Source organism: Grampus griseus, assembly GCF_964374135.1.
Source record: "Grampus griseus genome assembly, chromosome: 6".
In the NCBI taxonomy this organism is placed as follows: domain Eukaryota; kingdom Metazoa; phylum Chordata; class Mammalia; order Artiodactyla; family Delphinidae; genus Grampus; species Grampus griseus.
The window spans coordinates 95,734,989-95,761,898 of record NC_139000.1 but is presented as its reverse complement, the minus strand read 5'-3'; the positions used below and the strand labels follow the sequence as shown (position 1 = coordinate 95,761,898).

Genomic DNA, 26,910 nt, shown 5'->3' with positions numbered 1-26,910 from the left:
AGAGACTAAGAATAGAAGAAACTACCTCCACATAATAAAAAGCCATATATGAAAAACCCACGCTGAACATGATAGTTTTTGGTGGAAGGTTGAAAGCTTTCCCTCTAAGATCAGGAACAAGACAAGGATGTTAGATTTTGTCGCTTCTGTTCAACATAATACTGGAAGACTTAAACAGAGAAATTAGGCATGAAAGACATCCAAATTGTTAAGTAAGAAGTAAAATAATCTCTGCAGACAACGTGATTTTATATGTAGAAAACCCTAAAGATCCCCACCCCCCCACAAAATTGTTAGAACTAATCAGGGAACAATGTTTCGGGATACAAAATCAATACACAAAAATCAGTTGTAATTCAATACACTAGTAAGGAACAATCCAAAAATAAAATTAAGAAAGCAATTCCATTTACAACATTATCAAAAAGAATAAAATACTTTGGAATAAGCTTAGTCAAGGAGGCAAAAGACTTGTACTCTGAAAACTACAAAACATTGTTAAAAGAAATTAAAGACAAAAATAAATGGAAAACTGTTCTGTGCTCATGGATTAGAAAACTTAATATTTTTAAGATGTCAATGTTTCACAAAGTGATCTACAAATCATTTTCAACAAGGGTACCATGTATTCAGAAAGGACAGTCTTTTCAACGATTGGTGCTGGGAAAATTGGATATTCACATGTAAAGGAATAAAATTGGACCCTTACCTTACACCATCTACAAAAATTAACTCAAAATGGATCAAAGTCCTACACATAAGACCTAAAACTATAAAACACTTAGAAGAGAACATAGTATAAAAATTTCATCACATTGGATTTGGCAATGATTTCTTGGATATGAAACCAAAAGTACAGACAACATAAGCCAAAATAGACAATATAACATATAGCTATAAATGCTTACATTGAAAAAGAAGAAATATCAAAACATAACAGAATTTAAAACTTGGATACATCAAAGAACATTATCAACAGAGTGAAAAAGGCAACCAATGGAACAACAGAAAATATTTGCAAATCATATATATGATAAGGGGGTTCATATCCAGAATATATAAAGAACTTTGTACATCTCAACAACAAAAAAATCAATCTGATTTTAAAATGTACAAAGTACTGCAATAAACATTTATCTAAAGAAGATACACAAATGCCCAATAAGCACAGAAAAAGATGTTTGTTAGGGAAATACAAATCAAAACCAGAGTAAGATATTACTTCACTCGCTTTAGGTTGGCTATTTTTTTTTTTTAATGGAAAATAAGATGTGTCGGCAAGGATATATAGGAAACTTCATGCACTGCTGGTAGGAATGTAAAACAGTGCAGCCACTTGCAAGACCGTTATGGCAGTTCTTCAAAAAATTAAAAATAGAATTACCATATGATCCAGCAATTTCACTTCTGGGTATATATCCAAAAAAGTTGAAAGAAGGGTCTCAAGGAGATATCTGTACACTCATGTTCACAACAACATTATCCACCATAGCCAAAAGGTGGAAACAATCCAAATATCTACCAACAGATGAATGGATTAAAAAAATCTGGGATATACATACAGTGGAATATTATTCAGCCTTAAAATGAAGGAAATTCTGACACATGCCACAACATGGATGACCCTTGAAAACATTACGTTAAGTGAAAGAAGCTAGTTACAAAAGAACAAAAATTATATGATTCCACTTATATGAGGTATCTATTCAAATTTATAAAGCCAGTAAAATGGTGATTGCCAGCACCTGCAGAAAGAAAGGAAATGGGAAGTTAGTTTTTAATGAGTAGCAAGTCTCAGTTTGGGACGATGAAAGAAGTTCTGATGGATGGACTTGGAGGGCATTGTGCCGAATGAAAGAAGTCAGACAGAGAAAGACAAACACTGTATGATATTACTTACACGTGGAATCTAAAACCTATAACAAACTAGTGAATATAACAAAAAAGAAGCAGACTCACAGATATAGAGAACAAACTAGTGGTTACCGGGGGTAGGGGGGCAAAAAAAGGGTGGGGAGTGGGAGGTACAAGCTATTGGGTGTAAGAGAGGCTACAAGGATGGGTTGTACGACACGAAGAATATAGCCAATATTTTGTAATAACCGTAAATGGAGTGTAACCTTTAAAAATTGTATAAAAAATATACACATTCAATAAATATTAGTTGTTTTACCTCTCAAAAAAGTTCTGAAGATGAATAGTGGGGTGATAGTGACACAACAATGTGAATGTACTTAATGCCACTTAAAATACTTAAAAGGATAAATTATATGTTATATATATTTTACCACAATAAAAATTTAAACAAAGTAAAAGTGCATTTTCATTTAGGTGAATGTTAGCAATGAGACCCAGACTGATACAATGAGAAACAGAAAGTTTCCTGCCTATGAACTCCCTGTGGTAAAGGGAAACTCTACTCATCCCAGCCACGGCTGCAGATTTCCTGGACACTCTGGGTGGCTGCCACCAGGCTCATCCTCAATTTCATGTCAGTGACACAAAGCCCATTGCGACTGTACCCTGTTTGGTGTCACACAGTGGCAGGACACGACAGAATTTCTCAGTTCTTACCAAGGGAATATAGTCATCATCAACTTCACACAGTGAGAGTCTCAAATTGCCCACAATCTTATCTAGCTCTTGCCAGCAGGAACACTTTTTTATCTTAAGGTAATGAACGCTGAATCATTAATACAAATCAAGAGCTGGACGACGGAAAGTTACACACCCATGATTCAATCAAGATAAACGCCGAGAGTCCACATCCTCCCAACCCCTGTGATGTGGATGCTTATATTACCCAGCTATGATGAGCCAGTTCTGACTGAAACTGCTTCCCACTGAAAATGGGGAGCAGAAAGTCTCCCAGGAGATTGCCTGTTAGGCAGCCTCCCCACTGTTTCTTGGGGAACACAGTGCAGTAAACAGATCATCTCAGGGGGCTGTCAAATAGACAAAACAGGAGTGAAGGTAACAAAATCAGCCCTTAGCAAACAACGTAAACTGGCATTAATAAGAAGAAAATGGTGATTGAAAGAAAAGTATTACTTGAAAGTAATAAAGCCAAAATCAGGAGAAAAAAGCAGAAAGCAAAACCAAAGTAAGTGTAAATGAGAAAATAAATTAAAATGAAATTTGAAAACGACCTAACAACTTTTTAATAGAGAGAACTGAATCCACTCAAGCTCTTCAGGCTCCAACCTGGAGGCAGGTAAAGTGAGGTGTGAACAATCAAGGCCACTTGCTTCTGTTCTGCAGGTGACAGCTGAGCTAGGACCCTTACCTGTGCACCTCTCCCCTGTGTCCTCCTTTCATCCTTCCTCCCCTTCCCTGGTTGATTCTTGGCCTAAGGTAGTGCTTGAGGACCAGGCATTGGGTTCAGATTGATTTAGGGAATAATATACATCTTGATGCATCTTGAGGGCTTCCTATGACTGAGGAAAGGACCAGTAAAGGACAAAGACTCAGGAAAAACTGATGTTCAGAGAGGTTGTGTCCAGATAAGAGTGCAGAAAAGCAAAGCCTGGCCTAGAACTGCTCTGTCTCTCATTTCCCTGAACCAAGATGCCCCAGGTCCTGAGCTGAGCAAGTCCACACCCCTTTATGAAGCAGGGGATGCGTTTTGTCCAACACTGAACTCCTCATCGCTGCCTTCCAAACCTGGCAGGAATATCTGTGTCTATTCTACATCTCACTCCTAGTAGGGAGACAGAATTCACAGAGGCACCAAACAATCCAGCATCTTTGTTTCTATGTGGAACCTTGAGCAAAGACGGCAGACCTCTAAGAACAGAGCCACAGCCTGGGCTGGGATAACAGCAAAACCACATCACATAGATGTCCATTCAGGATCCTGAGGTCAGCAGTTCTCCAGGTCTTTTCTGACCACTGCCTTTGGGCGCACCCTTACCTCCTAAACCCAGCCCTAAGGTGACCCAGACTTGCCTCTGCCCCACCAAGAACACGATTGCATTGTAAAGTCTTCCTCCCTCTCATCCTCTCTTTCTTCTGTGTGCTCTGGGAATCTATCTCACTGCAGGTAATTAATAATATAATAATAATAAACAGGAAAATGAAGGGCTACTTTAATTATACGTTAGAATATTCCAGAGTAACACAGAAATTGACCATTGTGTAACTCTGAGCCTTAGTTTCTTCGTCTGTAAAACGAAGACACTCATGGAGAAAGATTAAATGATATGACGCACCTGACATGCTTATAACCATGCCTGGCTCACAATAAACACTCAGCAAATGTTAGACACCAACCACGGTTCTTCACCTTGGCACAAACTCCAGCCTCCCTTTCTAGATGCCACTCCTTGTAGTACTCAGGAGTGCTGTTTGCTCATTTTCTCACATTCCATTTGCCATGGAGTCCAGAAGCATTTCTTATCCATTTCTGGTCAATTCCAGATTAATCTTCTTCTTCCCTTACAAAAAGTGGGCACAACAAACAGAATGAGAAAGTGCCTCTTTTCCTTTACGATAAGCATCGTTTGCCTATAGCCACCTCTGTCCTTCCAGGCCACTGTCATGTTCACGTTGAGATATATTGGAGTTCTTACTCTGGAACCTGTGAATATGAACTTATTTGGAAATCTGGTCTTTGCAGAAGTCACCAAGTTAAGATGAGGTCATGACAGTGGACCCTAATCCAATATGACCTGGGTCCTTATAAGAAGAGAAGAGACATGCACAGAGGGAAGATGAAATAAAGACACAGAGGAGAACACCCCATGACAGTGGAGGCAGAGATTGGAAGGATGATCTACAAGCCAAAGAACTCCAAGAATTACTGACAACATCATAAACTAAGAGAACGACCTGGAAGAGATTCTCCCGGGACCCTTGCCCTGCCCGTGCCCTGCCAAGACATTGATTTTGGACATCCAGCCTCCAGAATTATGAGAGAATAAACTTCTGTTGTTTTAAGCCCCTCATTTTCCAGTACTTTGTTACAGCAGTCCTAGGAAACTAATACAGGGATAGATTTAATTCCTTTCCGTTTAAAGGTGCCCTGTACTGTTTGACAGGGGAGGGTTTTCAAAAGACCCTAGATATCACAGTCAGGCTCCTTTAATAAGGGATTCATGTATTTATTATTTATTTAATCTAAGGATAGAAAACCTATTGGCGATATAATTCACTGACCATTTCACTTATTATTACTTGGGGATACATGGATGAAAAAAGTGTTGCCACATTAATTTTGCATTCCATTCTGACGACATTTTTTGGTAACTCTCAAATTTTCTTCCAATATGTAGGAGCTTTTCCTATGTCTGAATTTTCCATCAGTGGGAACTTTAGCTAATAAAGCGTTTGCTGCAGCATACACAAGAGCTCCCCAGGGATCTCTTTCCACCGCTCAAGTAATTTTTCTCTTCTCTCTCTTCTAAAAAAGAAGGATATTGAATCATTAAAATGTTCAAAGCTCTGAGAGGAAGATAAGCCATTCAGGTTGAATGATTAAGAACATTAAAAAACACAGAAGAGAAGACAGGAGTTCAAATCCAAATAAACTTCATTTGTCTAATGCACATCGAACATTATGTATTTTGAACTTCTCTCCCTTGGCCATATGTGTAGTGTGAGGCTAAGTTCTGGTATTTCCACCGCCTGCCCTTCTTCATTCTTACTCACAGCTCCTTCTAGAAAAATGCCCTGACCTTTGACTCTTCTTCAAAACTGCTCTTCCTTATCTCTTAACTGATCCCTCCTCAAGGACAAAGTGAAAGGTGGATTATGCCAATAAAATAAGCAGAGGGTTTCAAGCATACCACAGGGTAATTGGGAAAATGACTGGAAGATGAGTCATGTGCTTCAGGTCTGGAGCTCACCCTATAGGTGTTTAGGGTGCATGGCAGATAGATGCACTCCTGTCCATGCATCCAAACCTCTGTAATATAATCTCAGAGACAGCTTATCCTTTTATATGCCAGAAGAAAGTCACCTCACCATAAAACTCTTAGAAGAGAACATAGGCAAAACATTCTCTGACGTAAATAGTACCAGTGTTTTCTTAGGTCAGTGTCACAAGGCAATAGAAATAAAAGCAAAAATAAACAAATGGGACCTAATCAAACGTACAAGCTTTCGTACAGTAAAGGAAACTATAAACAAAATGAAAAGACAACATACGGACTGGGAGAAAAATATTTGCAAATGACGCAACCAACAAGGGCTTGATTTCCAAAATATACAAACAGCTCATACAACTCAATAACAACAACAACAACAAAACCCAACTGAAAAATGGACAGAAAACCTAAATAGATATTTCTCCAAAGAAAACAAAAAAATGGCCAACATGCACATGAAAAGATGTTCAGCACTGCTAACTGTTAGAGAAATGCAAATCAAAACCACAATGAGGTACCACCTCACACCAGTCAGAATGGCCAGCATTAAAATGTCTACAAATAAAAAATTCTGGAGAGGATATAGAGAAAAGGGAACTCTCCTACACTGTTGATGGGAATGTAAACTGGTGCAGCCACTATGAAAAACAGTATGGAGGTTCCTCAAAAAACTAAAAATAGAGTTGCCATATGATCCTGCAACCCCCCGCCTGGGCATATATCCAGAGAAAACTATTATTAGAAAAGATACATGCACCCCAATGCTCATTACAGCACTATTTACAATAGTCAAGACATGGAAACAACCTAAATGTCTATCGACAGATGAATGGATAAAGAAGATGTGGGGCTTCCCTGGTGGCACAGTGGTTGAGAGTCCGCCTGCCGATGCAGGGGATGTGGGTTTGTGCCCCTGTCCGGGAATATCCCATATGCCGCGTGGGCCATGGCTGCTAAGCCTGCACGTCCGGGGCCTGTGCTCTGCAACGGGAGAGGCCACAACAGTGAGAGGCCCACGTACCGCAAAAAAAAAAAAAAAAAAAAAAGATGTGGTACTCATATGCAATGGAATACTACTCAGCCATAAAAAAGCATGAAATAATGCCATTTGCAGCAACACAGATGGACCTAGAAATTTTTTTTCACATCTTTATTGGAGTATAATTGCTTTACAATGGTGTGTTAGTTTCTGCTTCATAACAAAGTGAATCAGTTATACATATACATATGGTCCCATATCTCTTCCCTCTCGTGTCTCCCTCCCTCCCACCCTCCCTATCCCACCCCTCCAGGCGGTCGGTCACAAAGCACCGAGCTGATCTCCCTGTGCTATGCGGCTGCTTCCCATTAGCTATCTATCTTACGTTTGGTTGTGTATATATGTCCATGCCTCTCTGTCGCTTTGTCACAGCTTACCCTTCCCGCTCCCCATATCCTCAAGTCCATTCTCTAGTAGGTCTGTGTCTTTATTCCTGTTTTACCCCTAGGTTCTTCATGACATTTTTTTTCTTAAATTCCATATATATGTGTGAGCATACGGTATTTGTCTTGCTCTTTCTGACATACTTCACTTTGTATGACAGACTCTAGGTCTATCCACCTCATTACAAATAGCTCAATTTCGTTTCTTTTTATGGCTGAGTAATATTCCATTGTATATATGTGCCACATCTTCTTTATCCATTCATCCGACGATGGACACTTAGGTTGTTTCCATCTCCGGGCTATTGTAAATAGAGCTGCAATGAACATTTTGGTACATGACTCTTTTTGAATTATGGTTTTTTCAGGGTATATGCCCAGTAGTGGGATTGCTGGGTCATATGGTAGTTCTATTTGTAGTTTTTGAAGGAACCTCCATACTGTTCTCCATACGGGCTGTATACATTCCCACCAGCAGTGCAGTGCAAGAGTGTTCCCTTTTCTCCACACCCTCTCCAGCATTTATTGTTTCTAGATGTTTTGAGGATGGCCATTCTGACTGGTGTGAGACGATATCTCATTGTAGTTCTGATTTGCATTTCTCTAGTGATTAATGATGTTGAGCATTCTTTCATGAGTTTGTTGGCAGTCTGTATATCTTCTTTGGAGAAATGTCTATTTAGGGCTTCTGCCCATTTTTGAATTGGGTTGTTTGGTTTTTGGTTATTGAGCTGCATGAACTGCTTATAAATTTTCGAGATTAATCCTTTGTCAGTTGCTTCATTTGCAAATATTTTCTCCCATTCTGAGGGTTGTCTTTTGGTCTTGTTTATGGTTTCCTTTGCTGTGCAAAAGCTTTGAAGTTTCATTAGGTCCCATTTGTTTATTTTTGTTTTTATTTCCATTTCTCGAGGAGGTGGGTCAGAAAGGATCTTGCTGTGATTTATATCATAGAGTGTTCTGCCTATGTTTTCCTCTAAGAGTTTGATAGTTTCTGGCCTTACATTTAGGTCTTTAATCCACTTTGAGCTTATTTTTGTGTATGGTGTTAGGGAGTGATCTAATCTCATACTTTTACATGTACCTGTCCAGGTTTCCCAGCACCACTTATTGAAGAGGTTGTCCTTTCTCCACTGTACATTCCTGCCTCCTTTATCAAAGATAAGGTGACCATATGTGCGTGGGTTTATCTCTGGGCTTTCTATCGTGTTCCATTGAGATTATCATATTAAGTGAAGTAAGTCAGATAGAGAAAAAGAAATATCAGATGCTATCACTTATATGTGGAATCTAAAATACAACACAAATGAATTTATCTAGGAAACAGAAACAGACTCACAGACATAGAGAACAGACTTGCAGTTGCCAAGAGTGAGGAGGGGTGGGGGAGAGATGGATTGGGAGTTTGGGAATAGCAGATGCAAACTGTTATATATAGAATGGATAGACAACAAGGTCCTACTGTATAGCACAGGGAACTGTATTCAATACCCTGTGATAAAACATAATGGAAAAGAATATGAAAAAGAATGTGTATATATACATAACTGAATCACTTTGCTGCATGGCAGAAATTAACACAACATTGTAAATCAACTATATTTCAATAAAATTAATTTTTAAAAAAGAAGAAAGTCACCCAAAAAGGTTTTCCTTAAGTTGAAATAGTACTTATTCTTATCTATATCATCTAGAAGCTGTATTAGGAATATATTCACTGTGGAAATGACTTAGAATCTACTTACATGAAGGAAACTCAAGTCTAAATCCCAATTTGAGCTGAAAATCTCAAGTAAGTAATGAGCATATTTTTATATTTTTTATGTTTAATAAAAAGGCCATATAAATGGTTTGACTTCTAACAGTTACTACACAGATCTTACATTTGACATAATTTATGTCGAGTGTATAATTTGGGAAACAAGATCAGCACAAAAGCACCATGAAAGAGAAAAGACGATAACTGAAAGCATTCCAAACACCAGCACAGAGAGACTGGGCATCGTATAGTTCATGGTCATCCAGAAAGACATCTGGGAAATGGCACCATTTTAGAAGCTGTTCACGTGGCAGAGACATGGCTTAGTGAATACTGCCTCAGTTTCCCATGAACCTCCCTATGTGCTACAGGTAATGCAAAGGGTCCAGGATGGATGATGCTGCAGGCAGTGGGCTGCTTTAGAGGATCAAGCACCATGCTTGGGAGATTCACTGCTCTTATAATGAGAAGATGCAGACCTGCTCCTTGTCTGGGGGAGGTTGGCCTCTCATCTTTCAGGACTGCTGTTTCTCTAGCACACCCTGAGAATGGCCTGGATAAAATGCAGCTAGAGCCTTCACTCTTAGCCTATCCAGAAAGAGCACACAGGCACTCAAGGTCCATGTGGACTGCAACTCCCCACATATCTGGAGGGTATTTCAGTGGGTAAGGGAACCAAATAAAAACACTAGTTAGGGGAGGATGCAGAGAAATTGGAACCCTTGTGGAAATGCAAAATGGTGCGGCCACTATAAAAAACAATATGAAGGTTCCTCAAAAAAAAGTAAAAATAGAATTAGCATAAGCTCCAGCAATTCCTCTGCCAGGTGCATGTTCAAAACAACTGCAATCTGGATCTTGAAGGGATATTTGTATGCCCATGTTTATCACAGCATTATTCACAATAGCCAACAGGTACAAACAACCCAATTGTCCATAGATGGATGAATAGATCTCTTAGTCCATTCAAGTTGATATAACAAAATACCACAGACTGGATGGTTTATAAACACTAGAAATTTATTGCTCACAGTTCTAGAGGCTGACAGTCTGAGATCAGGGTGCCAGCAAGTTTGGGTGAGGGCCCTCTTCTGGGTCTCAGACCTCTGTTGCATTCTCTCATGTTGGAATCAGGTAGGGATCTCTCTGGAGCCTCTTTATGAGTCACTAAGCCCTTTCTTAGTGGAAGACTTAGTCACTTCCCAAAACCCCCTACCTACTAATACTATCACCTTAAGGGGTTAGGATTTCAACGTATGAATTCTGGTGGGAAACAAACATTCAGACCATAGCAACTGATAAACAAAATCTGGTGTATACATACAATAGAGTATTATGCAGCCCTAAAAATAAGGAAATTCTGTCATGTGCTATAATATGGATACTCAAGGACATTATGCTACTTGAAATAAACCATCACAAAAGGACAAATACTGTATGATTCCACTAATATGAAGTATATAAGGTAGTCAAAATCATTGAAACAGATAGTAGAGAGATGGTTGCCAAGGGCTGAGGGGATGGGGAGGGAAATTTGTGTTTACTGGGTTTAAGTTTATTTTACAAGATGAGAAAGATTTAGAGATCTATTCCACAACAATGTGAATATACTTAACACCACTGAACCGTACACTTAAAAATGGTAAGGATGGTAAATTTAATGTTATTTTTTTTACCACAATTAAAAAACTAGTTTGTATTTCCTTTGTTTTTTTTTCCTCTAATCCCTTCAAAACCTGGTATTGAATTGAACAGCAATATATGCATGTAGTTTAAAATACCATTCATCGCGTACTCATGGCATATCTTTACCCAGAATGAGAAATGCTATTAATAATTTCTCTTTTATACTTCCAGAAATAGTCTATATATATGTACATGCACATATACGTATATGTTCATCTTGGAAATTTCTAATGGAAGCACAATAAATACATCCCTTTTTCTAGCTGTAAAAAAAAATGTTTCTTATATCTCTTATCATGAATAAATGTATTTGATAATCTTATACACACGAAACTTAAATAATGTTTTAAACCAACGTTACCTCAAATAAATAAATAGATCAATTAAATAACCTCATTGTTTTCAAAGGAATGAATTCCATATAATATTATATTATTCCATAAAATGGAGTATCATAATTTATTTGTGTTCACCTACTGACAGAAAACTGGATCTTGACTGTAAACAAGGCACTTAGTTTTCTCACAGGCACTTTCTGTGCACCTCTGTGTGTTCCTGTAGGACTAACTCCTAGAAGTGGAATTGTTACTTGGTGTAGACGATATACTGACAGGACTTAGAAGCATTGTTCCTTTTGCACTGTCATCTTCAGCGCTCTAAATAGTGGGTGCTTTTGAACACTTAAGTTTATATAAATTGTCCTCCAAGGACGTGCATAATGCTGTGATAAACATGGGTGTACAAACATCTCTTCAAGATCCTGCTTTGGGTATATACTTTGGGCATATACCCATCTAATGCCATTTTATGCTCCTACCAGCACTGTCTGAGAGTGCCTGCTTCCCACGCCCTAAGGAAGAGGATACCCATCCTGTATCATCACTTTATTCATCTCTAACATGAATCCTCTGTACTGTGGTAAGGTGGTTTGAGTGTGGGCCCTGCAGCCAGACAGCTGGGGTTCAAATCCTTGTTACATCACTTAACTAGTTCTGTGATTTGAGGATAGTGAACTTGAACCTTTCATGCCTCAGTGTCCTTTTCTGTAAACTGGGCATAAGAGGGCTGTTGTGAGGATGTGTTTAACAAATATGTCTAAAGCACAGGAAGCAGTGTCAGGCACTCACTAAGTACTCAGTATAACACTTCTTATTGGTTTAATATTTTTCTTTAAATTGATTCTCTTTTTAACCTTAGTTTTATGCTAAATGCTATGTAATAATATCATAGATCAGATGTGTACTATTTATTTCTTATTCTGAAAGACATCAAATTACATGCATACATTTAAAATGAAAAGAAAGTTTTTCTAGGACACAATTTGAAAAGGACTGTCCTAAGCAAGAGTATTAGCAAAGGTTTTGTGCAGTTCAAGTGTGAGAGGTTACATTGTGTCACAATGATGTTGTAATTTTTATTTCTTCATACTGGATCCATACCTCATACCTTAAACAGATACAAAGTAGACTAGACCAGGGGTAAGCAACCTAAACCCAGAACCAGCTGGCTGTGTGGCTTTTTAAGTAAAGTTTTATTGGAACACAGCCACACTTGTTCATTTACATATTGCTTCTGGCTACTTTCACACAACAGCAGAGTTGAGCAGTCACAACAGAGACTGCATGGCCTACAAAACCCAAAATATTTATTATCTTTTCCTTTATAGAGAAAGTTGGCTGGCCCCTGGTCTAAACCAATATTTCTCTCTGTCTGAGACCCTTAAACATGCTTGAACAGCACCCAGCTTCTCAACTGCTGCCCTTATCTTAACTACTCTGAAAAAGTTTGAGGTTTGCTGATCAGAAATTCTCAGCATCTCAGAGTTTTGAGACTGTGATATTAATATTAAAAAAAGTACTCAAAGCCTGTTTTCCTCTTTTGCAAAATTTAAAAATTTCATCATTGCTTTTGTCTATACAAATTTATAAAATGTGGTCTGCATCAAAAGCAGAAAATTGTTCTAACTGTTAAGTGGCATAGGACTGCAGAGTGCAGAAACCATAGGAGTTATCAAGGGCTGTGAACACAGCAGTGCTCTAAACACTCCACCTCCGCTGTGGGCCATTTTCTCAAGATCCCAATTAGTTTGGTACCAAACCACTTGAGTCTTTTATGTCAAAACAACAGACCCAAGAAATCACCCATGAACAGCCTGAAGGACACACCATATCTGTGCATTCTGTACATTTACATTTTGTGTGCAAATTGTAGACTTTGTAGACTTTGTCGTTCCCTATGAGACCCACTATTAGTACAACATCCTATGAAGCTAAGCTGCCAGAACTGCAGTCAAGAGGAAGAATTTCCATGAAATCCTGGTGAGATGCTCCCTGAGCTGTCCTGCCTTTCACCTTCCTAAAACTTGGCTCAGCAACACTTCTTTTCAATGAGTCTGCTGCCGGAGCACCTTTTTTTGTAAAAATTCACTTTTTCCATCATTTACTTTTCTTGATTAAAAACAATATATTTGCCATCTCCCAAATGAATAAAAAATTCTACTTATAAAGCTATTTCCCCCACAACTCTGCCATACTCTGCTCATATTACTGTTTAAGATTTACCTTTTTCATAAAATATATCCTAATTTCCATATATCTCTAATAACACCACTTCTGCAACTACTTCATTCCATGAAAAGTAAAACTGTAATTTGTAAGATGTCTCAAGAGTTGCTATTTATTCTGCTACATATTTAAAATTCTACTCACCACCACATCCCTCCCTCCCAACCTGATAACACGTGGCAATTCAAATGAGCAAAATCGTTACTTTTGCAAAGCAATAAAGTAGGTACAAAGGATATTGGGATAAACAAGCTGTAGTCCCTGATGCCAGAACTGATGTGAAATAAGCACGAGGTGAATAAATATGGCAAGAGAAAAGTAACACTTGAGAAATAAAAATGAAAAATCCTAGGAGTAGAAAAAGAAGGGAGTGTCTACACAATGTTAGTACAGCGTAAAGGGGATATGAGTGAAGGTTTTCAGGTTGGGAAGGACTGTAATCGACAAATGGAAGGAAGGATGCTCCACAGCCACTGAATGCAGCTGGCCCTGGAAAGAGGCAGTTGTTACTGCATCCTAGATTTCCAGGGACCCATCGGTTACTTTGTGGTAGCAGCTCAGATGTCTCATTCACTTCTCTACCTCAACCTTTTCAGCTGCTCTGAGAGTTTTTGACAGACCAAATCCAGCTTTTATCTCTATTGTCACTGAGACCTGCAATGAAGGGCAAATGGAACCACCTCTCTCTTGGGTTCAGTAGGGCATCATCTTTGTACAACTTTGTGGGGAAAAAGTGTTACGCCTCTTGTTACACTTAGGCTTGGCACCGAAAGCCTCCCATCACACAAGCAGCATCTCACAGTGGGCTAAGTTTTAACTTAACTAACCATCTGGGTTGAGGTCTGTTAGAGAGTAGCAACTTTTCCTTAACTCAGTCTAACAACTCCTTATTGAGAATCTGTAATAGGCCTGGCCCTCTGAGGAGATTAATCCCTAACCTAATGGCTCTCAGAGTCCAGGAGGGGGAGACATGTACAGAAAATTCAACTGTGGTCCACAGTGGTAAGTGCAATCAACAAGACTGTCCATGGTACAAAGTCACTGCCTCGGGGAACAATGTGCTTGACGTAATGAGGTGAATGGTTAGGAAGGAGAGGGCCGTGTCCCTGACAAGGCCAAGTACATGGAAGAGATCGATACAGAATCATTGAAATGCTGCTCCTATTCTGACCAAAACCACCCAGTCTCAGAGCCAAACTTGAAATCAGCAAGCCTGGAGCTGGCACAAGCCCCAGACAGCCAAGGCACACTCTGCAGACCCTTCTTTGCAACCTCCTACCTGACATGGGGCTTGGCTCTGTTGAGTCATCAACTCATTAGCAATAAATGTATTAACCTAGACCTGAAATAAACCAACATATATTTAAATGACTGAATTAGCAGGAATCTCTGTCAAGAGAATTTCCGCTCCTTCTACCAATAGAGCTTCACACTTAGCAGAGTGTCTGCTTCCTTACATACAAACCCTCCTTATCTCTGAGTCCAGTTTTTCTTATTATGATTTGACACTGTTCTTATCCCTCTTTATTTTGAAACTACACAGTCATATGATCTTTCTATTTATACCAAGTAGACATAATTCTTTTAAACCTGAATCCAATATTCTTTATTAAACTGATTATGCAATATTTCAAACATCCCCCCAAAACAGATAGACATGTGCTGATAATCTAGATTTATTTTAACAAGGTAAATATTTTGCCATATGTGCAACAGTTCTTTCTCTTAAATAAATGAAGTGGTGCAGGTATAACAAACGGTCCCCATCCCAACGGCCATGCTTCCAGTACTTCCCTGTCTTTTTTCTGCCCTGCAAATTTGGGGTCACCTTTGTTGCTCTCTTAGAGCACTGTGAGATTGTTGTGAATCTTTCAAAACAATATTAATGAGCCTCATTAATTAGTCTACTTGGTGTTCTAGGTTGGAAATGATCTAAAGAAGAACAAAGTTTCAAACGATTTGCTACGTCTACCTTATATTCATTTAAGGACATACTGCTACCTATTGTTTCAAGGTGAAAGAAATCTATTAAATAGAATTATTTCTACTAGAACTTATGTTTATTTCAAGTAATTTCTTTTCTTATTTTTCTCAAATATATTTTGCCAGGCCTTTCTTAGAAGAATGCCTTTTTCACACAAAGGGCCTGCATAGGAAGAAAAATCCACTTAAATTCAAAATGCATCTTGAATAACAATTTCCATCTTCAATTCATAAAGGATATAATGAATTAGAGTTCTGAATTAGAGTTCTGATGAGTTTTTAATATGAAGAATAAATTCCTATTGAATGCAGAGTATAGAGATTCAGGAAATATTATAGTTCTCAAAGATAGGACTAACTTTAACCACTTGATTGTTATTCACTGATAACAATGAGAAAATACCTGGGCTCCACCCCCCTAGGTTGGTGACTATCAGGGAAAAAGAGGGTGTCTTGCAGTCGAAGGGCACTGGAGCAAGGTTCCTGAGGTCCTGTTAACAGAGAGCATCACCTGTTCAGGCTAACACGTGCGTGGGATAAGCTGCATCCTGGAGCAGGGGGCACAGTCCCCTCTGATCCAGGCAGCTAGAGGATAGTTAAGGGGCAAAACAATTTCCCCCAAAGATGGGACTTGGTTCATCCCAGTCAGTGCTTCTCACAATCTAGCTTGTACTGGAATCACCTGCTCATCTTGTTAAAATGCAGATTCTATTCAATAGGTTGGGGTGGGGACTGAGATTCCATATTTGTATCAAGATCCCAGGTGATGCTGCTGGTCCGTAGGTTACATGTTGAGTAGCAGGACTCATAGCAATCTAGGTCCTTTAATTCATAGAGAAAAAGGGAAGGCGAGAAGTAGAAAGGTAAGATGTATAAGAAGAGGAAAGCAGAGAAATAGAAAAGAAAGCAACAGGTCATGGAGAGAGAGTGAAAGAGAGAGAGAGAGAGACAAGGAACAGGAAATCTGATAATATGGCCCTCCCAGCATCCCTCCCTTCTAAGTGCCCCCATTAGGGTGGACATAAAGTCTTTACATGGCCCCACCCACCAATCCAGGGGCTTCGGTGCTAAGTGTAGGGTGGGCTGGGAGCCGTCCTGATCAGATTAGCTCTTCACAGGTGGTGAGATCTGAGACTCCCCTCAGCCAGAGCCAAGTAAGTCTGAGCCTTTCCTCAGATTTTTGAACCAATATAGGAAAATGAATGCCAGAAGCAAATCCACAGAAGACACAGGGCAGGGCTGCCTCTTAGTTACACACATGCCAGAGACCCAGCTAAATCCTCCCTTCTCCGTGTGGTCGGATTCCCAAATTACCTAGACTGATTCAAGTTGATTTTCTAGAATTTGTAACAATACAGATAGAAGAGGGATATAGGGAAAAATGGAGAGAGGACAGAGAAATAAGGAGAAAAATATTTAATGATAGGTGAAAAAAATAGATAAGGAAAGAATAGAAGGATAGAGGAGAAGAGGGAGAAATAGTAAGATGAGAATGAAGACAAGGTATTGATAAAATAGAAGAAAAAACACCCAGGAATTGCAGGAGGAAAGGTCCCCATGGCCAACAGGGACCCAGTGGTCCCTGGGCCAGAGGAGCCTCAACAGAGGACACCATTGCAGTGGACACCATTAGCCACGGTCTCCCGAGAGGAGAGGGCTCTCATAGCATCAGCCCATCGTTCCCAAACAACTGGAATGGGGAGGGAGAAGAGACAGAGTCAGGGCAGGCAGGTGGCCTGGGAAGGACAAGGCTTGCTATAGGGTCCAAAGAAGACCAAATAGGTGTCCGGGAGGGTAGTGATGGAGCTGCCCCAACACCCCTCTAGAATACTGCCAGCGCTGTAGACTGCCCACTCACGGACCTCTCCTGCCCACCAGGGAGGCTCACAGAGCCAGACTCAGAGCAGGACAGTGGTTGGAGCCCACACCTCTCCCCAGCCTGGTCCAGAGGCCCCCAGGGAGCTCAGAGCTCACATTAGCTTGCAGGTAAGAATCCTGGTTCGCAAGCGCTGCCCCACAAAATTCTTGTAATGAATCTAAGAGTCAAAGTAGATTGATGTAAGTGTTTGCTGACATATTCTCAGGGAAACAGTAGAAAATAAACATCAGTGAACTTTGTCAGGGATCACTGATCTGTTGCATTGCTCACTTCAATGCTGTTCTATGATCCTCAGTGTCCTAAGACTCTGGTTATTTTCTGATTTAGTCGGGCTGAAGTTGCAAACTCATCTTCTAAGTCCTATAGATGTTTAGCATCAAGCTTGGTCAAGCCACCTGGTTTACTAAATGACGGATATAAACCATGATTGTTCACATCGTATAGGAAACGCACCCCTTCTAAACTTGTTCAGGGATACTTCTTCCACTACATTTCAAGTGAGGACATTTACTCTGCACATCAAAAGAATTTGTATGTCCTGAGATGTAGTGCATCCCTTGGTGAGAGATGGTGATGCCTTTTCTGTCATGTAAGACACATTCCTATATTTCCATTTAAATAAAACCCTTTTGGAATGTATTTCACAGATCTGAGTATTTAATTTATTTGGTTATTTTCACATAGAAATCCAGTTCAGCCATGGAAGCAGTAACTCATTAAGAAAAAAATATTAAAGTGGAACACATCACCAGTGAAGAACATAATTTCTTTTTTTTAAGAAAATTAATTTGGATAACTAACCTTCAGTAACTGGACCTGCAGTCCTCAAATCCTTTAATCAAAGACTTTGTGGCTAGCCATGTCTCAATTTTATAATTTTGAGAATTTAGAGAGGTATACATTGCATTTCACATATTAATTAATATTCCATGGCAAACATGTGGCAAACATATGGACAACTTGCCCAAAGTAACATAAGTAAAGACCTTTTGTCTTATTATCATCTCATGTCCATTTTCAGTAAGGAGTTAGGATAGCCCTTTCTCAGTTTTCGGAATTTGGAAAGAGTTAACATGTATTAGTGGACAAAGTTAGCACAGACAGCAGATAGACCCAGAAGAACAAGAAAAGTCATTAAAAAAAATTACGACAGGGAGAATATCCACAAAACTTTTAAGGCCAGAGAAGGAGTGCTTGATTTGGACTTTCTTTCTTTTTTTTTTTTTTTTTTTTTTTGCGGTACGCGGGCTTCTCACTGTTGTGGCCTCTCCCATTGCGGAGCACAGGCTCCGGACGCGCAGGCTCAGCGGCCGTGGCTCACGGGCCCAGCTGCTCCGCGGCGTGTGAGATCCTCCTGGACCAGGGCACGAACCCGTGTCCCCTGCATCGGCAGGCGGACTCTCAACCACTGCGCCACCAGGGAAGACCTGGACTTTCTTATAAAAGTAGGAGGCTTTCTGAGAAGAAAGCCAATACACGGTCTTCCTTGATGGGGGTCAAGGTTACATCAGCAAGGCCACAAGCTGGGGACACTGCTGTGGGTGAGAGCTACACTAGTGATGGCGGGGCAGCAGCCTCTCAGGGGAGACACCTGTGACACACCAACTGCGAGCAGGTGCTCAGATACCCCTGCCACATGACTTCATATGACTCTGGAAAACATCTTCAGATCCAATGAGAAATGTGTTTGCTGGGAAAGGATACCAAATGCAGAAAGAAAAAAAAAATCAGAGGTGTATAAATACAGTGGGGTGGGCAGAAAGGCCTCAAAGATGTCCAGGCCCTAAAGAAAGGAACTGTGAATATGTTACTTTGCATGGCAAAAGGGATTCTGCAGATGGGATTATGGTTAGGAAGACTGTCCTGGATTATCCAAGTTGATCCAGTCTAACCACATGAGCCCCCTTAAAGTAGAGGACTTTCTCCAGCTAGAAGAAGAGGAAGTCAGAGAGATGCAGCAGAAGGAGAACAAGAACAAAGAGCGATTTAAAGATGAAAGGGACTTGACCCGCTGCTGCAAGAACAGGCCACACAGAAAGCATAAGGGATGTGGGAAACCTCTAGGAGCAAAGACCAGCCCCCAGCTGACAGCCTACAGGAGATCAGTGTCTCAGTCCTACACCCACAAGGAACTGAGTGAGTGTGTATGCAGGAGCATCAGGAGGGCAGTCCTGACTGCTGCCCTCTGAAAGGCCTGCTTGTAAGGCTGGCCCATTCCCAAGACTCTAATGATAAAGGTGGCTTACTGTGCCTAATGTTTGTTCAAACAGTATGGTTCATACTCAATACCTGCCTTCCTTCTGGAAGTCTGGAATTTTGTTACATGCAAGGCAGAGGGTGCCTACATGAGCAGCCCACAGTACATGAGCTCCCCTGGTTGGTAATATTCCATGTGGGTTGCTATAACTCACTGCTGGGGGATTAAGCTAGTCCCGTATGACTTCCCTGGGAGAGGACTGTAGAAACTTGGGCCTGATTTCCTATGGACTTTACCCCATGCACCCTCTTCCTTTGCTCCTTTTGCTCTGTGTCCTTTCACTGTGCTAAATCATAGCTGTATGACTACACACTGGTCCTGTGAATCCTCCCAGCAAATCATGGAACCTGGGGAAGGTTCTGGGAATCTCCAGACACCTTGAAGGATAAGTCTTCCCCAGAGCCTCCAGGAAAAATGCCCTAAGCAGAGAACCCAGCCAGGTCTACTGTATTTTAGACCTACAGAACTATGACATAATAACTCTGTCTTGTATTAGGTCACTAAATCCATGAAAATTTGTGGAAGCAGTGATAGGAAATTAAGTAAATGGCATCATGAATAAACATATTACTTTCACTAATGAAGAGTATAATATCTCAAGGAAATTTTTTAAAATCTTAGATTCATTCTCAAGTTAACATCAGCAATTCATATCTAAAACAACCACCTGAAGAAGGGGTAGAACCTCTGGTAAGGTGTATGGTTGACTTTTAAGAGCAGCTGACATTTTGTGAGAGGTCTGGAAAGCAGCCAAACCAGCCCAATCTTTTTAAAGAAACTGTGAGTATAATGTCAGAATCATCAACTAGTGTGATTTACTGCTGTCAATGCCAGTTTGTCTAGTCGGGCCCCGATTAGGAGATGAATTCACTTAACCCAGGGTGGTGCACGCGGAAGACGTGAGGATGAGCCCTTTTCCTAAAGGAGCTCAAAATGTGAGAGGAGAAACACCTGCACTGGCGCTTCAAGGATCACTAAGCTGAGACCAAGGGCTACAGAGAAGCACAGAGCAGGGAGTTAAGGAAGGCATCCTACCAGAACGTAGATTCCACTCATTCGTTTTAATTCAGCGAACATTTACCAACGTGCTTGCCCCAGGCACAATGAAGTGCTGGGGACACAGGGAGGGATGCAAACTCAGCAGGAGTGTAAGGCAGGCCACTCTACCCATGTTTACTGTGTGATAGGATGGATAGGATTGAGGGGTCCACTTCTGTCCTCACCTGCATGATCTAGGATTAATAATGCCACTGTATTCTTGACCCTACTTCCCTAAGGGTGCCTGATCTTTAAAGAAATCAGCAGATGGTGATGCTTACATATGATTCCTCTCCAACCTGATTAACTAAAAACAAGAATTTTTAGAGTTGCTCAATCAGATGGGATTGGAGCAGGGCGAAAATATGAACCTTAATTAATACAATGAAGAATAAGTAGGCATTAACTATTAGTTAACTAATTTTGAAAAATAATATTTAATTTTGAACAAAAGTTCCCTATGTAAGTAGATGTTTCACTAAGCTTTAAGTTACTTAAGCAATATTGACCTTAACCCTGCTTTGGACTTGGTGTTCTTAGAATGAGCACAGCATTAATATCTGCTTCTGATCATACACATGGCAACTACTTGTTTGGAAACCCTAGGTCAGCCAGCCCTAAAAGCACTCACATATCCCCTCCCACTTTGTTCTTTTATCTAGTATTAGACAACTAACTAGTTTTTCTTGATTCAATTTGCATCAACATTTATTGACTAACTAATAAAAGCTCCAGGGATAAGAAATTAAGTAGAACACAATCTATTAAGTTATAATAAGTTACAGAGTTCTAAGGAAATTCAAATGAGGGCAGTTACCCAACGAATATTATCATTTTGCTGCCTATTAGTTTTATAGATAAGCTATGTGCTAAGACATAACAGCTTTTTAGCTGACAATTTTCTTCTTACCCTGAATTAAGAAAAAAAAATTTTTAAGTTATACAACATTCTTAGCCTAAATTAAATGGAAGATACACTGTGTATTTTTTATTGTGGTAAGATATACATAACAAAAAGTTTAGCATTTTAGCCACTTTTAAGTGTACAGTTCTGGACATTAACATTCACATTGTTGTGCAAACATCACCACCCTCCATCTCAAAACTTTTTCATCTTCTCAAACTGAAACTTTGTCTCCATTAAAGCACTTACAGGCCATTCCTCCCTTCCCCCGGCTCTTGGCGACCCTCTAAATTATATTTTTAATAAGAAGAAAAAAGTAATCTCTTCTCCACCTGATGAATCTTCTTCAGGCCACACCCCATCAGCCAATTGCAAACCTGCTGCAGACCTTTACAACACTCCACTTTTAGAGCTTCTCATTCAGAGCAGACTGTGATTTAAAGGTATGAAATGCTAAATATATAATAAATTACATATATTTTAATATTCAGAAAGTTAAGCAAACAAAATTTAATTCTTCTAAAAGGAGCATGGATATGTAATCAGAAGTAGAAACTATGTCCCTGATATAAAATAGTTATGATTCCAAAGAATCCTAGGGATCTATTGTCCATAAATTACAAGGGGCCACATGGTGCCCAAGTTCCTGTTGGAGAAGGAACTCAACACATCCCTCAACAAGTCCTCCACAGAGAGACTCTCCATTACATTTTTTTTTTAACATGATCAGGGTCTTTCAGAAATTTCATTTTATCAGAGGGCATAGAGAAAATGAACTTGCTTTATTTAAAAATGCTGAGGCAATATAAACTATTGTGTTTGTTATAAAACAAAAATAAAATCAGTTGTATGTGACTTATTTATTCCTTAGGCTTCACACTATTTAAAGGAATAATGGGAAGACATTTTCAATATTTCACTACATGATAAAATTGTTTTACTTATTTCATGAATTAGCCATGGACGGTGTATTCTGGAATGTCACATGTGGCTTACATTCAGTGGAAACATTTTCAGGTAACTGAGGAGGCTCTGTTTCTATACTTGATCTGACAGATGGGCAGCAACATGCAGTAACCGGCATAATTCATACTCCGACAGACTGCTTTTCAATAAAGCACATACCCAGATGCTCTCCTCTCGTCGATATTGCTTCCAGTTCCTCCCGCCATCGCTGAACATCAGGAGGTAGCTGGTCACCCAGTCGGAGCTCCCGTATCCTCCCTGGGTGGCCACAGCTGTGACCTCCATTCTTTCTCCAAGGTCAATCTGCAGCCACTGGTATTTATTTGACACAAGGGGAGACCAGCCACCAGCCCCTTTTTGTGGGAATAAAAATAAGAAAACCGGTAAGGACAGAGAAATCTTTGAAATCTATATTAACCTGTAAGAATGGGATCATAAATAAGATTTATGAAAATCATAGTTTCAAATTCTGCATTATATAATGCTTCATAATTATACAGACACACTCTCTCACACACACACACAAACACAAAATAAGAACACAGGCTAAATGTAAATGGATGGAGCCTATATTAATTGTTTTGTTTCTTAGTTCATAACCCCTGACTCTCTGGTATTGGGGTGTCCGGCTAAGTGAAATTGCTTAATGGAATAGGTGGACAACTAAACACCGTGCCATTACATCAGTGCTTGGAACTAGTGTCTTTATGGGCTTCAATGCATGACTTGCCCTTTGTTGGACATAAAGGAAAATCAAGCTAGAATACCTTAATTCTGGATTCCCAGCATGAGGAGGTACAATGTTGAATGTTGGGATAACAGAGATGGCTATGTCATAGCCCTACACTCAAGGTGCTGACAGACTCATAGGAGAAGCAGACATTTCACAGAACGATTTGAAATGCAATATGGGAGGGGTGGAGGTGAAAGTGCTTTCTGTGTAGGGAGGGAGAGTTCTACAAAGGCAGCAAGGAGGGTGAGAGAGAACCCAGAGGAAGTGAATAAGGAGGAGTTTCTCAGGTATTCAAGACAATAGGTGCAGAGTGGAAATTACTGTGCTTTGTTTTCTCCAGTGCCTGTGAGAAACCGAAGAATTAGGGATACCTGTGAATGTATTATTGATATATTTTGTTCTTCTAGTTTAACAGAAACATGGGTTTTGAATTTGGATTTAGATGTCATATTAAATTTTCTGAATTTAAATTATTATGCAATATAAAAATTGGGAAATAGGTTTGAAATGCATTCTGGAACTGATATTTTGCTAATTATCCGTGTCTAGAAAACAGTGTCATGTACACAGTCCCTAACACAAAAAAGCTAGCTTTAAAAAAATTATTCCCCAGGCTTCCCTGGTGGCGCAGTGGTTGAGAGTCCGCCTGCCGATGCAGGGGACGCGGGTTCGTGCCCCAGTCCGGGAAGATCCCACATGCCGCTTAGAGGCTAGGCCCGTGAGCCATGGCCGCTGAGCCTGCGCGTCCAGAGCCTGTGCTCCGCAGTGGGAGAGGCCACGACAGTGAGAGGCCCGCGTACCACAAAAAAAAAAAAAAAAAAAAATATATATTCCCCATTGTCCTGTCATCTATTTTGAGGCTCTCATAATAAGGTCTGACACTTTAGACAACATTTATTATCTTTTTATTCGGGGCTATTATTAACATCCATGTCCTGATAACAAAAGCTGTTACGACCAAGTACATGTCAGGCGGTGTGTGACATGGCTACAAGACAGCTCAAAGGAAAATGGAAGTGGAACACTTACATCAGGGTGTGGAGGTGAAACTCGCAAGTGGGCACATCTGTTGTTTCACTATGTCCTCCACTAACTGCACTACATGTATAACCCTTAGCAAAATTTAAAGCCTACAAATTCTTTAAAACTCAAATTCTTTCTAAGATTTCCTCATTTCCTGCAATCTTTATTCCAAAATTTCCTCTCAACCACAAGCACAATGTCTTTTCCTTTGATCCACATCTTAAATACGCCACAACTCTGGTGGTTCTGTAATGTATTTTTAAACTTTTTATTTTGAAACAATTTCAGATTTACAAACGAGCTGCAAAGATGGGATAGGGAATTCCTGTCTAAGTTTTACTCAGTGTGTCCTAATGTTAATATCTTACATCACCATGGTATTTTTTATCAAAACTAAGCTATTAACACTGGTACAATGGTAACAAAACGACAAACTATTTTGATGTCTCCAGTTTTTCCCCTAGCTCCCTTTTTCTGTTCCAGGATCCCACATTGCATTTAGTCACCTTGTCTCCTTAGTGTCTTCCAACCTGTGATAATTTTCAGTCTTTCTTTGTCTCTAATAACAAGATTGATCACCACCCAACACCTCCCTGCTACTTCTACTGATTTATGCAAAGGTCCCATCTTATGTTTGATGAATGATAAGTCCTTCTGGGTTCTAGCTGAGGGTTAACTAATTGTCCCAAGTAACATTACTCTGCAACTGCCTGTAATTTTATAATAATTGCCAAAAGAAGTCAGAAATTAGGTGTTGGCATTTAGCTGATCATTTTAACTTAAAGGTTCTACATTTGAAGTTTTATATGAATCAGTTTAAATCTCTGAGAAACTGCTAAATGTCCTGTATTCTTAGTTGTAAAAATGTACTGAAGATAGTTTTTCTTTTTGCATTTCACAATCTTTCTCTGTCATCTTTAATTTCTCTTGAAGCAGGAAGTATCATTAACATGGGTACCACATGTACAGAAATGCAAGAGTGAAAAGCATCAGCATGCTTCCAGCATGTTGCCCTGGGACCAGCCTCTCCCACAGATGCAGCCACATCTCTGTCAACCACTCTTCAACATCTGCAGGTAATCAACCTTGAACATTTCATATTCCTTACTGGTGGTGAGAAGGTGCTACTGGTATGCAAATTAAGCTATCTGATTAAGTAGGTACCCTGATAAAGCAATGAAACTGCAGAATTCCCTGTGCTGCAAAGCAATTCATTTCAGCTGGATAACACAGCCATGGCGTAATCCCCAGACCCCTGTAGGGTGATGATGTGAGTTACTGTGCATTCGCCCATGCACACAGTCCACTGGGGTAGATGCCTTTTTTTCTAATGACTGGAAAAAGTGGGAAATGCACAAATATAACCTGAGGACTGTTAGGGAGCACCAAACAATTTTACTGAGGGGTAAGGGAGATCACTGTTCTGTAATGGAAAACAAAACAAAATACACTGAAACAACATTAATGTGGGTAAGCTTGAGCACAGCCACCCCACCAGCTGGCAGCTGCAGAGCAGTGGTTCTGAAACTGATCAGCCTGCATTATTAAATGTTGCAAATCTTCAGTAAATTCCCCCTGGGAACCAATACCCCCTGAAACAGAGCCCAGGAATTTGCAATTACTGTTTTGGAGTCACCAGTGCTGAACCCACAAGAAAAGCACTTACCCTCCCACCCAGCTCTTCCCCTGACCGCATCACAGACTGTCTTTTTCCATTGTCACCCTCCTGTCTCCTGCCTCAGCCCCTTAGTTGAATAAAGTGTCACAATTTATACAAAGGAGAACATGTCCAGAGGGTCTGACTTGCACAGAACAAGGTTCCACAGCTTGGGACACTGAACACAAAACATCCCTCCCAGCAAAGTGTGATAGGTATGCTTTAGGGCTGCAATGAGAATTCAAGAAGCTGTGTTAGAGCATCTAGCACAATACTTTCTCTCCCAAACACGATCACAAGACGGGAGACAGTCATGGTGAAAGAGGGATGACATCCAGAGCGTGGGGCATTGCAGTCTTTTCATTACTGAATGGCCCGTTACCTGCCACTTTATACTACATAAAGGAGAGAAAATGAGGAAAGCCAAAACTTGTCACAAGCATGTGATGTGTTCAGGACCCTCCCAGATGCTCTAAGTGCTACGTCACAATTCCTCCACGCACCAGGCAAGTGGGACAGGTGTTACAATCTCTGCTTTGCAGACAAGCAAAAAACAATCATTTTAGGTTCGTGTGAGGGTATTTTATTAAAGCTTAGCTCCCTTTTCATTCTCTACCCCTTCTAAGAACATATCCCTGTGATTTGTCAGTTATTCAGTATTGTTTGCTTATCAATAGCCAGACTGTCTTTTATACTGATATACTGGCAGATATCTTGGAAGGTTTCTGTCTCTAGTTATCCCTGTGTGATTGTTTCCCCCACCTTTGGTTGGCTCAGACACAGGCAGTGACTTGTGTCTCTGGGGAGAGGAAAGGCTGAACAGGAAACTCTCAGCTAGGGCCCTAATTATTCTGGTCACTGATCAAGATGAAAATGACCCCTACTCCTGGTGGCCACGGGGCATGCACTGTCATAATGAGTATCAGCTTTGTGCAGAGGGGGAAATTACCCAGAGGTGGAAATTACCCAGAGGTAAAAAGGAGAATAGCTCATGCTTTCTTCAAGTTGGAACAAGGTCCAGGGCAGAAAGATACCTAAGGGAGCAAAGTCAAGTGGGATAATTTGACGTGAACAGATTCACCTATCTCCAGGGCATCTAAATGTCAAACAAGTAAATGGCTAAATTGAAATGGTAACCAAGGGAAGTTTCCCTCCAAGATCTTCATTACATT

General features: G+C 40.2%; 1 protein-coding gene across 1 annotated transcript in view; it reads right to left on the bottom strand.

Moving 5' to 3' along the window:
- The window catches only part of LOC309823944 (contactin-associated protein-like 3), a gene marked incomplete at both ends in the record, with an annotated part of 187,812 nt that overhangs the window by 119,406 nt on the left and 41,496 nt on the right, over positions 1-26,910 (bottom strand). The window contains one exon of the mRNA XM_082656618.1: positions 22,485-22,678. Coding sequence (XP_082512744.1) covers positions 22,485-22,678 — 194 coding nt within the window. The remainder of the gene's footprint in view (positions 1-22,484; positions 22,679-26,910) is intronic.